Here is an 18421-nt window from a genome sequence, read left to right on the forward strand (position 1 = left end):
TTCTACCATGTTTTTACTCAGAAAAAAATTAAAATATTTTTTCTGAGATCAATTTTGATTAAAGAAATCTGAAAAAAATTGCAGGGTTTTTGAGCATTAAAATGTATATTTGTGAATTTTTTCAGATTTTTTAAAGCAAAGGATCGCCTAGGAATTTTTTTTGTTTTTTTTTTTTAAGAAAAAACATTTTTTGCGATAAGGAACACCGTATGCCACCTAGGGAGCTACAAATTTGGCTAAAGAGGTTTCTAAATGGGTACTTTCAAGTGCTCCATATAAAAATTCAGCCGAGTTAATAAAATTTCATTTTTTAGACTTTTATACCCATTTCCCCTGCACTTTCACAAATTAATCTTCTTCGTTTTATGTTAACCCTCGAACCTATTGTATCAGCTACCTGAATCTCATAATACAGAGAGAATAGAGAGATTAAAGAGAACGAGTAAAGAGACATTTCTAATGAAGAAATGCTAAGAAGAGTCGCTTAAATTTTTTGAACGATCGTTTAGTGTTTCGGACACATTTTTGAACTTATAATGAGGTCACTTCGCCCTTCGGCGAAATGATCAAACTTCGGCCCTTGATCTTTCAAATGCCGGTAATAAGCTTTCTTTATTATTATAAACAAACAAGCTATGAATTTTAAACAAAAAGTGACTAACTTCGTCCCAAATTGTTGTCGGATAACTTTTTTAAATATGTGAAAAAATCAAAACAAAAAATCTTTTCGAATATCAAAAAAATAATTTTTTCTCGGACAATAGCACAAAAGTTATTCTAAATGTTTATAAGCAAAAAATTGGAACATCTTTTTAATTATGTTTTGCGATATTAAAAATGGTTTTTCTAACATTTTTAAAATTGTTTTGAAAGTATAACTTTCTTATTTATGCTACCCGTAGAATCATTATAACTTAATTTTTTTCTGACTTACGTTATCGCAAAAGTTATAAACAATTAATCCGCTTAAATTTCACTTAAAGTCTTCATATTCTGTACTCTTTGGCAGCATAGTACATTTGCACTACTTCAGTTTCATAAAAACAAAAATTTTTAGCTCAAAATAGACTTATGAAAAAATTTAATAAGTATGTATGGTCAAACTTCCGAAAGACATATATCTTAAAAATGGAATATTCAAGCAGTGTAGTGAATACAAATATCTTGTCACTATCGTCACATCAATAGTAAAGAGGAAATTGTCATTTGGAAATGAGTAGAATAACTTAGGGGAAGCACATTAGTTGTTCAAATATATAAGAAAAAAGATATTTAAAAGAATTTAAATATTTAAAAAAACATACCGAAATGTAGAGTAAAATCGATAAGAATTTATACGCCGAGTCCTTGCATTTTTGCAAAAAAAAATGAATGAACTAGTGGGAGTAAAAAATTGTTTACAATTGTATAATTTGTACAAATTTCAGCAAATTGCTGTACTTAAAAATAGCATGCGAGACATAATAATTATTTAGAAATAACAGTGAGAGAGAAAACAAACAGAAAATTATTTATCAAAGCAATAACAATTTAGTGGTTTAAAAAAAAATTATTTGTGCTTTTAGAATGTACCTGCTTTTGGACATATTCCACCTTCTTCTTATGTTGTCCGGGGGCACTACTCAACTTAAAAACTACCCAACTTCGAAAATAAGTCCAAATGTTATAAAAAAACGAAATCGGCAAAAGGAACAAACACACAAACACCCATCTATAATGCACTAGAATATACTCCAGATACCCCATCACTAACCGGAATAAACCGCTGTGACATAAAATTGCAGAATAAGTATTAATTTCCGCGTGAGGCTTGAAGTAGAGTCGCGCACGTTCTACACGGCAGCGGCAGGTCGCCGGCTTCAATCCTTCAACAATAAAATTGGCCTTGAATGCCGCTACCGACAGTAGGTCCCTATGGCCACAGATTAAACCATAATCTTGACTGTGGTCAGGCGAAAATTTACGATATATCAAAACGTCGGATGAGGCACAACAGAAACATTTCTACCCCCAGCCGCTTTGATTTTACCTGAGTAACTGAATCCGAAAAAATCATGTATTATCCCTAACAACGATAGATGGGATAACTGACACTGTTGGAGAGGTAAGTACAGGTGTACCTACACTATAAATGCAGTGACCAATACTTTCTTTTTTATATTTTTTACAAAAATGACTATAAAAATAAATCTTTGTACACAAAATACACCAAAAAATAACAGATAAATATTTAATTACTTAAATAATAATCAACACTTTAATATCATCTATACCTAATTAAAAGCTTATCTGAAGACAGCATATTCAGGAACTTAAAGGAAACTGTGCCCAAAGAATCAATTTACTTAAATTTCTTGCTTGTTACTCTTGAGGAGCTGAATCTCTCCTTAAAATATATATAGAGAACTACATCCCTGAAGACGCCAAATTTGCACCTACCATGTGGGCCGAAAATATAACGTCTCTACAAAGAACGACAAATGCTTGCGAGAATTTCCATTCAAAATTCAATTCTTTATTTTATACTTGCCATCCGAACATTTTCCAACATCACATACGTCTTTTACAAGAAAAACGTATAACTACTTTTAAGTTTATAAAAAAAAGATAAAAAATATGTCAAAAAATCATCAACCTGTAAGTTGCAGTTTGTTTAATAAATAAATTGTTTATGACTACATTTCTAATTTCTGGTGTATATTAAACCTGTTTTTCTCAAACTTCAAGTTTCAGGAGATTTAATTTCTGGGAATTTCGTAATGGGCGGGAGCCAGTTCATGACCCAATAAGGATTATTTTAAACTATGTTAACTATGTATGTTAAAAGAATTGGTAGCAGAAGGGAAAGTAATGGGCTTAGTAATAAATCAAGAAATAACAAAAATAATGAGATTTGACAAAAATATGAAAACAAAAAGACTAGACTCCGAAAATATATATTTGAAGAAGTAGAAAAGTTTAAGTATTTGGGAATATTAATAACAAACAATGGAGAAAGAGAAACAGAAATTAAAGAAAGGATAATTACAGCAAATAAGACATACAATGCAAATAAAAAACTTCTAAAAAATAAATTACTGAGCAAGAAATCGAAAATGAAGATATATAAAACAATAATTCGACCGACTATGATCTATGCTGCCAAAACCCTTAGCATGACAAAAAATCAAGAGGAAGACCTTAGAATACTAGAAAGGAAAATACTAAGAGCAATATTAGGACCAATAAAAATTAATGAAAACCAATATAGACAAAGAACGAATCATGAACTAGTAAACGAAATTAAAGAGGATATAGTTTGTAAAATAAAACAGCAAAGGGCAAAATGGCTAGGACATATATGGAGATCAGGACCATCTACGACAATATTTTCAATATTGGAACGGACACCAGCCGGTAAAAGAATACGTGGAAGACCAAGATCTACATGGCTACAAGAAGTAACAAATGATCTCAACAGGGCGGGCGTACGGCAATGGAGAGAAAAAAACCAGAGATAGGAAACAGTGGAGAAAAATAACAGGAAAAATTAAATAAAGACAATGAGGACTGATCTACCTCGTAACATAGATCTAGAGAGCTTAAGCGGCGTAACCCCGTGTGGGATGTTACAGTTATAAAAAAAATCAGCGAGTGGTACTTGGGGATTGCCGACAGAACTGAATACTTCTTATAGCGCGTTATAAGGGTTACTATTATGTGGGTTAAAAAAATTAGATGCCCGCTTATTACTGAATTATTAATATTTTTTATAATAATTCCACACATATAATAATATGTTCTTTAACATTTTAAAAACCTTAATTTTTTTCTTTAACAATTTTGTTTAATGCTTTTAGTAATTTTCAAAATTTGTGAAATATAATATAAAAGTTATTCCTTTTCTATTTCCTATTCCATTTCTATTATTATCTCGTATTTATGTTTATTTACTTTATTTTGATTATGAATATATTTCATAATAATGGATTAAAAAAATAAAAAACGGGATTTGGTACTCCAGGAATGACCGTGTAGGGGAAGCATAGCTTTTTATCGCCTACGCATGGAGCCATGGTTTTTAATTTAATGTAATTCATTTATTTTATTTATTTTTTTTTTATTTTAATTAATTTTAAATTAATTTAATTTTATTTTATTTTTATTTTGTTTTACTTTAAATTTAATTTGTTGTAAAAATACTTTGTACCTATTTCCTTTACGAAATCTTTATTTTATTTTTCGAATTTTTCTATAGTGTTAGATAAACAATTTTTGGACTGAACATTTTATAGAATCCCAATTACAACGTTATGCAGATTGATTCAAGTTTAAAGATTAATAAAAATATTGGGTTCCCTCCAATAAAAATTTTGATTTAAAAGTGCGGGAGCTCCAAGGCATAAATCACTTTAAATAAATGTATCAAATTGGAGAGTTCCGTCGTAGATTTACATTATGGTAACAAGCAATAAAAGAAAAGGAAACGATTTATATAATTCAATTAAGTAGTAGATAAAAATAGATCAGTATACTTTTTCTTTGAATAAACACAGATAAATGTATATTTGAAAATATGTGCATCGAAAAAATAGAAAAAAAGATGGTAATAAATTCAGAAAACACCAAAATAATGATAATAAACAACTTTATTGTTTATTTCTATTTTAATCGCAAACTGGAAAATAAAAAAGTTAAAAACAAAAATAATTTTTGAACAAATTGTCTTTTGGGCCTTATAACTTTTTTTCTATATACAATTTCGGGATAATCTATAACAATTTTGGGAAGATTTGTTATCATGAGGTACTTTATACCGTCCATACCTGGAGATGTATTTTTTGAAATTTTAATACTTGCTGTAAGTTCCCTCGGAGTAATAGGAGTTAGTAAAAAGTGAGCATGATCGATATGGTTCTTCTTCTTCTTCTTCTAATGGCGCTACAACCCTTTGTGAGTCTTGGCCTGCTTAACAATGTTCTTCCATTCTGCCCTGTCGGATACTTTCCTTCGCCACTGCCTGATGTTCATGGTTTTAAGATCCCTCTCTACGTCGTCTATCCATCTTTTACGGGGCCTTCCTCTTGTTCTGTTTCCTTGGGGCTTCCATCTCTGGACTACTTTTACAGCTCTATTATCTGGCATTCTTTCTAGGTGACCAAGCCAGTTTAGTCTTTGTGACTTTACAAATCTGACAATATCTGCGCTCTGCATTAGTTCATCCAGCTCGTGATTCATTTTAATTCTCCACGAACCATCGCTGCATTGGGTTGGTCCAAATATCTTCCTTAGTATTTTGCGCTCAAATATTCTCAGTTGATTTTCATCAGTGGTTGAGAGGGTCCACGTTTCACATCCATATGTGACCACTGGTCTAATTACTGTTTTGTAGATTCTCAGCTTAGACTCACGATTCAGTAACTTACTTTTCATTAAGTCTTTGTATGCATAAAAGCACTTATTCGATCGATATGGTTATCTGGTATATTTATTGGTAGATGAATAGAGTCGGGAGCAATTTTAGATAAAATTTGTTTAACTGCTGATTCATCGTTAATGGTAATTTTTTTCTGAGATTGAATTTTATTTACCCTTTTCCAAAAATAAAAAATTTATTTATAATAGAAAACTAAGTGTAATAAAATAAAATATATAATTATGCTCAATATTATCTCGCCTGGAAATGTCAGTGAATTAGGCCTAATGGGGATACCGCTAAAAAAAACGCGCCTCCAAACCAGAAAAATTAATGGAATTATACAAAATTGTAGTGAAAATGATTCGTTGCAAAACCGTCTATGATATTGCTCTGACTTCATTGTATTGTAAAATGACAAAAAAAAGTTAAGGTCGAAAAGAAAATTTGTTAAATAGTTTCAAGTAGGAGAATAAACTTTTTATATATCTACTAATTTATAAACATTTAAGTTTGAATAAAAGAAAATTTGTTCAAAAATTTTTAGTTATTTTTATTAATAACTTTTTTATTTTCCATTTTACTGTAGGGCTGCTAGTTATCTAATTCCAAGATGGCGAGTATTCAAGCTACTCGGCCAACTTCGGAGCGCTAAAAAATCCAGAGAAATTAATGAAATCAAACAAATTTATAGCGAAAATTATTCCATGAAAAAACCTCTATGATATTGCTCTCATATCTCTGATATAGCTGTAGAGTTACTTAAAACAGGAGGTCAACGGATAACCAGCAAATTAAAGTACCATCTGAATGGAAAACCGCTCACCAAGTGTCCATCTTTAAAAAGGGTAATCGAAAAGATCCTAACTGCTACAGAGAAATAATTGTCCTACCTACTTTCGGAAGATTGTTTGGAAAGATAATAAATGGAAAAATACAAGATGATATAGGACATCTAATTAGCGAAGACCAAAGTGGATTTACACCTGGTAGATCTTACACTGATAACTTGTTGATACTCCAACAATTAATACATAAAAGAATGGCGGTTGGTACCGAAGTACATCTAGCCTTCATAGACCTAGAAAAGGCGTATGATACAGTTCCAAGACTTAAATTGTGGCAACACTTACAACAACTCGGCATTAGTCCATACCTTTTAGGAATAATCACAAGTATACAGGAATAACACTACTTACCTAAAAATCGGAAATAGACTATCAGAGCCAATAAAAGTAACTAAAGGATTAAGACAAGGATGCAGTATGTCACACTTACTGTTTAATTTATATATTGAGGCAGCCCTCTAAAATTGGAAAAACCACTGCCAGGGAATGGGAATTGCCATAGGAAATGACTACTGTTCTCCCTAAACTTTGCGGATGACTAGCTCAAGATTCTTATGATCTAGAATTTATAATAAAAAGCGTCTATACAGAAAATATGTAAAATGGGGGTTACAAGTCAGCATGAAGAAAACAGAATATTTAGTTATCAATTCAGGTGCAGGGTTTAAAGTGTTGATAGACGAGGAAATAGAAATCAAACGTAGAACATCAAACATAGAAATCAAAAAGTGGAAATATTTAAATATTTAGGTGCACTCATTGATAAGAACGGCTTGGGAGAAACCGAAATTAAACACCGAATTAATCAGGGACGTAAAATTGTAGGATGTCTGAACTCCATATGATGGAATCGCAACATTTCCAAAAGGAACAAAAAAAGAATAGGGAAAACCATGGTTGAATCAGTTCTTTGTTATGGCTCTGAAGTATGGACAATTAATGCAGACCTGAAGAGAAAAAGTGCTAGAAGATCAAGGCTGGAAAGGAAGACCAACGAATCTATAAGAAATAACATGAATGCTACAGAAACGGTCATTAACAGAATAGAAAGAAGAGGTTTAAAATGGTTTGGACACTAATTGAGAATGCCTGACGAACGTTGGCCCCAAAAACTTCATAGATGGAAGCCCCTTGGAAGAAGAAAAAGAGGTAGACCTCGACCCTCATGGAATGAAGGAATTAGAAGAGCGGTGGAATCGAGAGGTTTGGAGGAAGAGCATGCCTTGGACCGTGAGGATTGGTGAAGGAGAACGAGAATACGGCGATAGCAGCCTCCAAAATGTATTATATTTACAAGTGGGATACTGTAATAGATATATATATATATATATATATATATATATATATATATATATATATATATATCCGATATCGTTTTATTGTCAAATTACCAGAAAAAAGTTATGAAGCCCAAAAGAAAGTGTGTTCCAAAATTTTTAGTTATTTATCTATCTTACGAGTAAAATTAATAAACATAAAGTTGTAGAAAATTTAATTTGCTACAAATAATGTTTAATTAAATCTTTCGTACGGTTGCTAGTTTACGAGATACAGCGCAAAAACCCTTTCCACCCTTTTTCCATGATGGCGGCCGGGGACAAGGATGGCGACCCTTAACCTCCAAACACATCAAAAAATAAAATTGCGTCCTCTAAGAAATACACGCTAAGGTATAAAAAATGTAACATTTCATGGACTATTGATTTTATGGTCGTCTTAAATTATGATTTTGTTGACTCTACTAATATTTGAATATTTAACAAATCTAATACGAGTATTTTTGGTACATTTACTAATTTAAAGAAAATGTTTTACCGAAGCTGCTTATCGCATTTTTTAAAATCAATGTAACAAATTGATAAAAATATCCGAAATATACAAAATAAATGTTTTTCTGGAATTATTTAAAAAAAAAATGTAGGAAGCGACTGAGACACCGGAGATCATTACTAAACAAAAATATTATGTGTAAATAAAAGTGAATTTCCAGTAGTTATTTTTGAGTTATTGGGTCATTGCTTTTTAAGATTGTTTTGCAAACTTTTAACGACAGTATTGCAATATTTTATTATCACAAATAACAAGCAAAAAAGTAGTTAAATCGATGTATTTCTGAGTCATTGTGCTTTTCGCACCATTATCTTTGTTCTCAAGTAAACAATACAATAAATAGCAGGTATGTATATTATTATGATACAGGGGTTTTAATTAATGAGTCTCTAAAGTACAGCTGGTTCCTAAAAAAACTGATACGACTCTAAGATTTGATCATTTTGAGTGTATTTGATTGGTCGGACTATTATTTATCTATTTATTTATTTAACCTCCTTTAAAACACAAAATGATTGGTATTACATTAATACAGTGCTTACTTTTGCCAAAAACTAATGACTATATTAAAAACTAAGAACGTTAACTCTGACCTACAACCAGAAATCAGTAAAAATGAAATAAAAAAGGCACTCAAAAAAATGAAGAATAACAAATGTCCTGGGAAAGATGGAATAACTGTGGAAATGCTAAAAAATGGGGGGAAAACTACAGTGGAAGTCCTTTATGTACTAATGAATAAAATATCGAACACAAAACAAATACCCACCACATGGAACGAGGTAATAACACTATTACTATTTAAGAAAGTCGATAGAAAAGAAAAGTAAAAAAAACTATAGGCCCATAACGCTACTGAATGTAATGTACAAACTGTTATAATAACTAAACTACTAACAAACAGATTAACAACTAAGTTAGATAATTACCAGCCAAGACAGCAAGCCGGTTTTAGAAAAGGATTCAGTACAAGCGACCATCTGCTTACGATAAAAATATTAATTGAAAAGGCCAACGAATATCAAATCCCAATGTATATGGCATTTGTAGACTTTGAAAAAGCATTCGATAAAGTGGAACATTGGGCAGTAAAGAAGTCTTTACAAAACGGGAGAATAGACTATAGATATACGGACTTAATTTCTAATATATATGATCAAGCAACAACATCCATAAAAATAGTTGAACAAACGGAGCCCATTAAGATACGGCGAGGAGTCAGACAGGGTGACACTATATCACTCAAACTATTCAATCAAGCTTTGGAAGACGTTATGAGGAAATTACAATGGGAAAAACGGGGTATTAACATAAATGGCCAATACTTGAATCACTTGAGATATGCAGACGACATTGTATTAATAACAGATAAAAGGGAAGAATTACAAAATATGATGGATGAATTAAATAGCGAATCCACAAAAATAGGTCTACAAATGAATTATAATAAAACAAAAATTATGACCAACCAACCAGAAGATTAAATAATTACAATTGCACAAACAACTATAGAACAATTAAAAGAATGTATATTTGGGATAACTAATTAAATTAAATAAAGAAAATCAGACCGGAGAAATAAAGAGAAGAATACGGTTGGCTTGGGTATCCTTCGGAAAACTTTCCTATATACTAAAAAGTAGAAAACACCCCCAATATTTAAAAATAAGAGTCTTCAACCAATGTTTACTTCCTGTTTTCACCAACGGTTCTCAGACTTGGACGTTTACAAAGTAAAACATGGAAAAAATAGCAAAGACCCAAAGAGCCATGGAAAGACAAACGCTGAACATCAGGCTATCAGACAGTTGCGTTGGATCCGCAACAAAACAAAAGTGACTGATGTATTAACGCAGATAGCAAAACTTAAGTGGAAGTTCGCTGGAAATACCATAAGACAGAAAGACGACAGATGGAATAAGATGATTATACACTGGAGACCATATAGTTACAAACGAAAAAGAGGAAGGCCACAAATGAGATGGTCAGATGACTTGAAGAAACACACAGGCCCGAAGTGGATACAAACTTCCTACAATAGAGATACGTGGAAGAAGGAAGAGGAGGCCTATGTCCAAAATTGGACTGCAAGGGCTGTATAGATAGATAGAGATAGATAGATATTAAAAACTAAACCTAGACAGAATAAAACAAGTACAAAACACTATATATCTAAATTAAATTTAAGACAACAACTTTTGCAGACTAGAAATTTGTTTCAAAAGCAACTTTTATTTGTTTCACAGAAGAATTTAAAAAGTCTATATCACAGTAGTTAACTATCAGTTGCTTACATTCTTTTAACATCTTATTTATGGGTGAACAATCAGTGTTATTAGTTGAGAATAGTCGTTTGTTATTAATTCTTAGATGTATTTTTGGAACATTAAATTTAATATTATTTATAAAAAAGCAATCTTTATATTTAATGTGATTTACAACATAGTAAATAAAAAGGGCTGGGTGAAAATTTCTTCTATTATCCAGTCGCTGAACTTTAAAACAAGTTAACATAACATTATAGGAAATCATGTATGAATAGATACCAAGCTTTCTGACAAAGAAACATCAAGAATCGTTTTTGGGCCTTTTCAATCAGATCAACATTGATGTTGTGATGCCCATATAATAGAGGCATACTCCAAGTGAGGTCTTACCAGCGCATTGTATAATGATATTAGAGTTTCAAATCTTTTAAAACATTTTGAATTACGAATTATGAAGTCAAGAGTTCTGTATGCTTTTCCAATGATGATCCAATAATGTTCATTAAATCTCAAATTTTGCTGGAACATTACTCCAAGATCTTTGCAAGTGTTCTTTCTTCCAACTACAGTGCTAGAAATTTTGTATTGGTTCTTCATGTATTGTGTTTTTCGAGTGATAGTAAAAACGTGACATTTAGAAGTGTTTAGAAATCTTTTGTTATCATCGAACCATTGACTTACTGAGTTCAGATCACATTGTAGCATCTCAGAGTTCTGCAGAGTTGAAATTTCTCGAAAAATCTTAAAAAATAATCTGCAAATAGCAGGCTTATCGAAAACTTCACACAGTGATGTAAATCGTTAATAAATATAACGAACAGAAGAGGACCCAAGTTGCTACCTTGTGGTACACCGGATGTCGACATAAATGGCTTAGATAAACTGTTCCCCACTTTAACTTGATTTAACCTATCAGAAAGATATGACCTTATAAACATACATGCTTCTGAATCAAAACCAAATTTGCTCAGCTTTTTATTAAGTATAGAGTGATCAATATTATCAAAAGCTTTGGTACAGTCAGTAAAAATGATATCCAGCTGAGTTTTATTATTTAAGTCCCCTGCTGTAAAACTTGTAAAAACACAAAAATTTTACACAGTGGACTTCCCTGGTAAAAAACCATGTTGTTCTGGGCAGAACATATCTCCAAAATAATTCAAAATATTGTTATAAAGCACATTCTCGAATATCTTTGCAATTAAATTGATGACAGATATAGGCCTATAGTTCTCATCGTTACCAGCATTACCAGATTTAAATATAGATGTTATAACTGCATGCCTTAAGCTATCTGGAAATTTACTTCGTTTAGTCCTTGTATTACTGCAATTATATACCTATTGTAACCTATCTTTTCCATAATAGTCCACATAGAATTTATGTTAACTCTGTCAAAAGCTTTTTCGTAGTCGGTAAATCCAATATTTGTTTCTACATTAGCTGCCGTATTATGGTAATATCATATCGATGCGAAAGGATCTACCTTTCCTGAAGCCATTCTGTTCTTCCAGTAGAAACACGTCAACGGTTGTTTTTAATAATATATTATTTAAGATTTAAACACAGTTTATACGCGGAGTTTAATAATTAGTTCAGGAAATGAAGCTCGAAAAAAGTTAAAACCTCGCAATTTTTTCGTCCTGCATGGATTGAGTTGAAATTTTAACAGAAGGTAGGTGATAGCCCAAGGATCAAAATCTATATCGAACCGAAGTGCGCTGAGGGGTTTTAGGGGTGAAAACTACCCCTAATTGTCAAAAATTATAAAATAACATATTAAACCTGAATATGGGTAAGATTTGGTTTGAATTAGTTAAATATTGATTATTTTATACTTTTGAATAGAGTTCCATCATATTTCAATCTTTAAAAAGCAACCCTTGTTAGAGATTAATGTAAAAAAATTACTAATTCTAAAAAAATGATTTCGCCTTGGATCGATTTGGATAAAAATTTGGATTTAAGCTCAATTCACCCGCTGCTTTATAGTTTATGTCATGTCGACGAACCCTGATTGTTCTTAGGGGTGAAAACTACCCCTAATTGTCAAAAATTATAAAATAACATATTAAACCTGAATATGGGTAAGATTTGGTTGGAATTAATTAAATAGTGATAGTTTCGTGCTTTTGAATAAAGTTCCATCATATTTCAACCCTTAAAAAGCGACCCTTGTTAGAGATTAATGTAAAAAAAATTAGTAATGCCAAGAAAATGATTTCGCCTTGGAACGATTTGCATAAAAATTTGGAATTAAGCTCAACTCACCCTCTTCTTTATAGTTTATGTCATGCCGATGAACCCTGACCGCGGAGATAAGAATACGGCCGGGGTCAGAAAGCCCTGCCTGTCGTAAGAGGCGACTAATGGGTAGGAATAGGGAGGTGGAGAGCCGTCGCTAGAGGTGTCGGGTTTGTAGAAACGCACACGGTCGTTTCGGCGACACGGTCACCGGTCTACACTCCTAGTATCCGAGACGAGACTACTCGTGGGACCACTCTACTCCCATTCCAAAAGAGCCTGGTGAGGTTGAACGAGCTGGGCCCGTAAATACCTCTCCTGACTTTGGTCAGGAGGGGTGTGGACACACCGTTCCTGACGGCGGTCAGGAGCGGTGTAGGTGCCCCGGCACGTACCCACCGGGAGATCCAAGAGTGGTAGAGGAGAGATCCTCGGCGGCGACCTGTCTACGTGTGAGGTGGAAATTCCTCCGCCTGCCGAACCTACCCGCCCGTAGTGTGGGAGTAACGGGTAGGCAAGGTACTCACAACACAGGTACTACGGGGAAGGTGGAGCCCCCGCGGGTTGCGTGTGCTAGACGTGTCGTGATAACCCTACGGGGTACCCCCACGGGGGGACCCACGGGACGTCTTTGGTACGCGCCCCGTGGCACCTTCACTTTGGTGTCGGACTCGTAGGGGCAGAGGTTTCGCTAAGAGCGTATGCCGAAAGGCCAGGAAGCTCAGGATCCGGCCAAGTTTTTACTTGGAGGGCACGCCATTTTAGCAATGTTCTTAGGGGTGAAAACTACCCCTAATTTTCAAAAATTTTAAAATAACATTACAAATCTTAAGATGAGTGAAATTTGGTTTGGATTAGTTAAATAGTGATTTTTTTATACTTTGAAATACAATTTCATAAATTTTCAACCCTTAAAAATCAATTGTTATGAGTGCTATAGGTGAAAACAATTTTTTGTCAAAATTTTGCAACTTTTCAACTTTTAAAAATCACCCTTTAAAACATTGCAGTTTTTATAAACTAATTTAATAGATATAAATTGAAAAAAGTAGAATTAAATACAAAAAAATTTATCAACATAAAAAGGCACCATATATTCTTATACATTTACATAAATAGTTGAAAATATTTACATTTATAGGTAAAACTATTATAATATTAATTTCATTCGTCATCAATTACATCTTCATCGTGATCTATGTCATCCTCATCTTCTTCAATTATTGGTGGACTATTATTGCACCCTTCAACTGAGCACCCAGAACAACTAGAGCTACAAGGATCTGTGAATTAAATCTTTTTGGAACCCTTAGTTTTTAAATGGGGTGAGTTTAAAGGGCTCGAAAAAGATGGTGCTTGATCGTAAATCGATGCTTTAAACGGCTATATCTCGCCAAATATTCATTGTACAACAAATCTAAATAAAGGAAAATTTTAGTCATTAAAAAAGTATTTCAGTATTTTCGGGGATATTTAAAAAAAGAAGGGTAAAAAATATGAAATTGTAAATCGTTTCTCGCTTTAAGCTGTACTTTTTCTAAAACTAAGCATTTTAAATGGGTCAAACTTTTTGGACGTATTAACAATACATGTACAAAGAGAATTGCAGAAGGGTGAAGATCGATTTTAATTATGGGGGTGGTTAGGGGCTTGTTTTCATCGATTTTTTTCGTAAAAAAATGAGGTATTGACCTTATTTTCATCATAACTCACTTAATTTTTGAGCTAGAGTCTTTTTTTTATGATAGGTCTATTTATGCTCTTTAAAAAAGGTTCTATCTATGAGTTTTCTTCCAAAAATGCATCATTTTCCCGATATTTGACTTTGAATCTTTCAAATTTGGCATTTGAAGAAAACCGCTGAATATTGATAGGCCCTATTTCGGTTCCTATTATATCGCAAAAACATTTTAAAAAATGAATTGTATTTGTCTTTTTGAAAGCTACAAATTTGTTCTCTACAATTTTTTTGATAAAATGCACCATTTTCGAGTTATTCGCGAAAAATCGATTAAAAACTTCGATTTTTTCGTCTAAAAGTTGTTACTTTCAATCGCGAATAACTTGAAAAATATCAGTTTTACAAAAAAAATGTATGGAAAATTTTTTGTTTAGAATCACTTTTTTAATCGAAACCTGTGATTAAAACGTAAAAAAAAAAATGTTCACCCCCGAGATGGGGTGGCAACCACCCCCAAGGCTTTGGCGCACTTTGGTTCGATATAGATTTTGATCCTTAGGCTATTACCTACCTTCTGTTAAAATTTCAAGTCAATCCACGCAGGACGAAAAAATTGCGAGGTGAAATGCTTCATTTCCTGGACTAAATCTGCTACTTCTTTAATAGTCTTTAATAGTCTCCTTTTTTAAATAAAGAACTCCGAAGTTTTTCCCTCATCTGATACATTTTTCTGTTTCCAATATATTCGTTCAATAAGCGTGTTAGTTGTTAATACAGTCTGTAACATAGCTTAATACAGCTCAAGTTAACCGGCTGATTTAGTAATGGCACGATTAGGTAGTAGCAGAAAGTACCGGCCCTAACTAATGGACCCGTTAAATTTGATAGAGAATATCGCCCTTACTTCCCTTCCTTTCACATCCATCGAAATTTATTAAAATCGTTAACTTTTTTTTTCATTTTACGTCATCATGAATAGAATTTATTAAGCTCATTTTTTTAATAGCGGTAATTTTTTATTGTCTTATTATATATTAAAATCGTTTGAATTAATTCAGATACTAAATCAGTATCGAATTAGTTCTCGTTATAATTCCAAATACATTTTAAAACATACGTTAGAGACGATTCATTATCATCAATTATTATTCTGTTGGCATAAGGGACAGAGTCAATATACTGTGATATATTATTTAAATTTTTCTGTCTAGAATATCACTACTATCCATGTGCTTGAGTAGCTAAATAGTAATTACTAAATATAAATATAATATAATAATATAATATTAGTAAATAGTAATTTACGTAACAAGTTCCGATAGTGATATTTAACGGGAAGAGTAGGAAGTTTCCAAAGGCGAAGTCCTGGAATCCTGCGAATCCCTTAAAGTCACTTTTGGATTGTGATACGTACAATATTTTTTCTGCAGAGTTTTATTATGTTAAAAATAATCTGAATGGGTACATTACTTCTGAACTTTTGATTAAAAATTACTTATAACATAAAAATTGCTCTCTTGAATACATTACTTATGAATATTAATTACACAATTATTATAACAACTACTTCTATTAAAATTATTAGGAATATTGATAAAATGCGTTAGACTTTCACGGCCATCGTCTAACTTGTTAAGCTGTTTGTTCGGGCTGTTAGGCCGTTGTCTTCTGAGATTAGTTCTCGACGTTTCGCCAACACTAGGGGTTGGCATCTTCTGGAGATGTTACTGCTTCGCTTGTAAGCTGAAACTGACAGTCAGTGTTTCAGTTGGTCAGTTTCAGCTTACAAGCGAAGCAGTAACATCTCCAGAAGATGCCAACCCCTAGTGTTGGCGAAACGTCGAGAAATAATCTCAGAAGACAACGGCAACAGCCCGAACAAACAGCTTAACAATATTAGGAATGTTAACAGAAGTAGCAGTATTGAAATTAGTAATATTAGACATATTATCAATATTTGTACTAGTTTGTGTGTGTAGTAAGTGCCAATAATTCATAAGTAGCCGTTTTAGCCGCTTCCCTAATCTCGTGTGGAATCAATTCAGCGACACTTTCACTACATATTTCCATTTTTTTATTTCGAAAAACGAAAAGACTTTCGAATCTTATATGACAAGCGCTGTTATAATAAAAATATTAATTGATATTTTTGTTAAGTCTGCCTACGTGTACACTGAAAATCATTCCAAAAGTAAAGAAAAACTGTTAAAAATCTTATGTCTTCGTTCCAATGTTGGCAATCACCAAGGCCATTCACGCTTTCGAGACTGCTGCTTTAAACAGATGGTTATTCACAGTATTCAACCATTTGTGTAGATTTTTAACGAGAAATGTATTTTCTTTCATATTGATCATCTTTCGCTTATCTTTTCTTGTTTTATAAGAGATGGCGTGTTTCTCTGGATGTGTCCAAAGTTGTAACGGGGCAAATTTTTTAAAATTTAATTTAATTCAGAAAGAAGTAACTTTTATGCCACCCTCTATTGTACTACATCTGTAAGTTTTATTACGCCAAATATCTTTTTTAAATCAATCAAACATAGGAATTCAAGTCTACTGTATTTTAATGCTTTCCTTGTAATTTGTTTTGTCAAGAGAATTGAAGCATTGGATATGTGAATTTATAGACAAATGCTGAAGATACCTTGGACAGTAAGGAAAACTAATGAAGAAGTGAAGGAGCGTCAACAAAGATAGAGAACTGCTAAAGACTGTTAAACATCGAAAAATATCTTATCTGGGACATATAGTAAGAGGAAAGCGATATAGAATACTACAACTCATATGGTGCCTGAAGAAGAAGATCCCATCTTTATCTGCAGATTTTCTGTTTTTTAGTTTTTCAAGTGTTTTTTGTACTCCATGCTTGGTTATGTGAATTTCTCCGTTTACTGTAATTTCAGGTGTTTGTCGTTCCAATGTTATTCGTTGTGCCTCTGTATATAACTTCTTTAGATAGTCATTTTATGCATCATTTTTGATGTGCTTTGGATCTAATCTTCACCTCCGATCTTTGACCTCTTATAAAGGGCCATATTTCTTTTTGTAAATCATAAATGGGATATAAATAAAGAAATGAGAATACGCATTGAAAAAGCCAGAGCCGCCTTCTATAAATTAAAGACAATTCTAATTAATAGAGATATTACGTTAAACCTTAAAGTCAGATTAATACGCTGCTACATATTCTCCACATTGCTGTATGGTATGGAGAGCTGGACCCTTACAGAGACATTAATGAAAAAATTAGAGGCCTTTGAGATGTGGATTTATCGACGAGTATTGCGGATAAGTTGGGTTTATCAAATAAGAAATGAAATAGTTTTACATCTTTACATCGAATGAAAATATTTCGGTCATGTAATGAGACATCCAGAGAGGTATAACCTTCTACACCTCATAATACAGGGTAAGATCGCAGGAAGGAGAGGCCCAGGCCGACGAAGACCATCCTGGCTCCGAAATCTCCGAGAATGGTATCAAGAGACCACCGCTAATTTATTTAGAGCCGCCGTAAACAAAGTTATTATTGCCAATATGATCGCCAACGTTCGATAAGCGGACAGGGTACTGAAAGAAGAAGAGGAAAATCATAAAAATCATACTCCAGTTCTTTTGAGAAGAGGTTCCAGTGCTCGTTTTAAATTATTTAATGGCGAATTAGGTGAACTGCAATTTCAAGATTACTGGAAACTATTGGACGATGTTAGGAATTCCGACAATACATCTACAGTTGTACGGTTGACAAATAAAAATATATATATATATATATATATATATATATATATATATATATATATATATATATATATATATATATATATATATATATATATATAGTCACTAGAGCATAATAGACCAGCATTTCTATGTCTAATTGACCTAAAGAAAGCGTTTAACGGAGTAAGACTTAAAGATATAATCCATCTTCTGTATAATAGAGAAGTTCCCCTAAATATTATAAAAATCGAAAACGTTTACCAAAATAACAAAATGGAAGTCAAAATAGATGGACAACATGCTCTTCAATTTGATCATGGATGAAATCATCAAAAACGTTAACAAAGTAAAAGGATACAGAATCGAAAACAAACAAATAAAAATACTTTGTTACGCAGACAACGCAATATTGATAGCCCAAGATGAAGACAGTCTG

The 18421-nt window shown here is 32.5% G+C and overlaps 2 protein-coding genes across 2 annotated transcripts in view; one reads left to right on the plus strand and one right to left on the minus strand.

Moving 5' to 3' along the window:
* LOC140439196 (delta(24)-sterol reductase-like) overlaps positions 1-2032 on the minus strand; it is a 40037-nt gene extending 38005 nt beyond the window's left edge. Inside the window, exon 1 of the mRNA XM_072528944.1 lies at positions 1573-2032. Coding sequence (XP_072385045.1) covers positions 1573-1746 — 174 coding nt within the window. The 5' untranslated portion in view covers positions 1747-2032. The remainder of the gene's footprint in view (positions 1-1572) is intronic.
* Positions 1-18421, plus strand: part of LOC140439197 (uncharacterized) — a 78807-nt gene that overhangs the window by 47174 nt on the left and 13212 nt on the right. The gene's annotated exons all lie outside the window — the stretch shown is intronic.

The sequence above is a fragment of the Diabrotica undecimpunctata genome, chromosome 4 (assembly GCF_040954645.1).
Source record: "Diabrotica undecimpunctata isolate CICGRU chromosome 4, icDiaUnde3, whole genome shotgun sequence".
Lineage (NCBI taxonomy): Eukaryota > Metazoa > Arthropoda > Insecta > Coleoptera > Chrysomelidae > Diabrotica > Diabrotica undecimpunctata.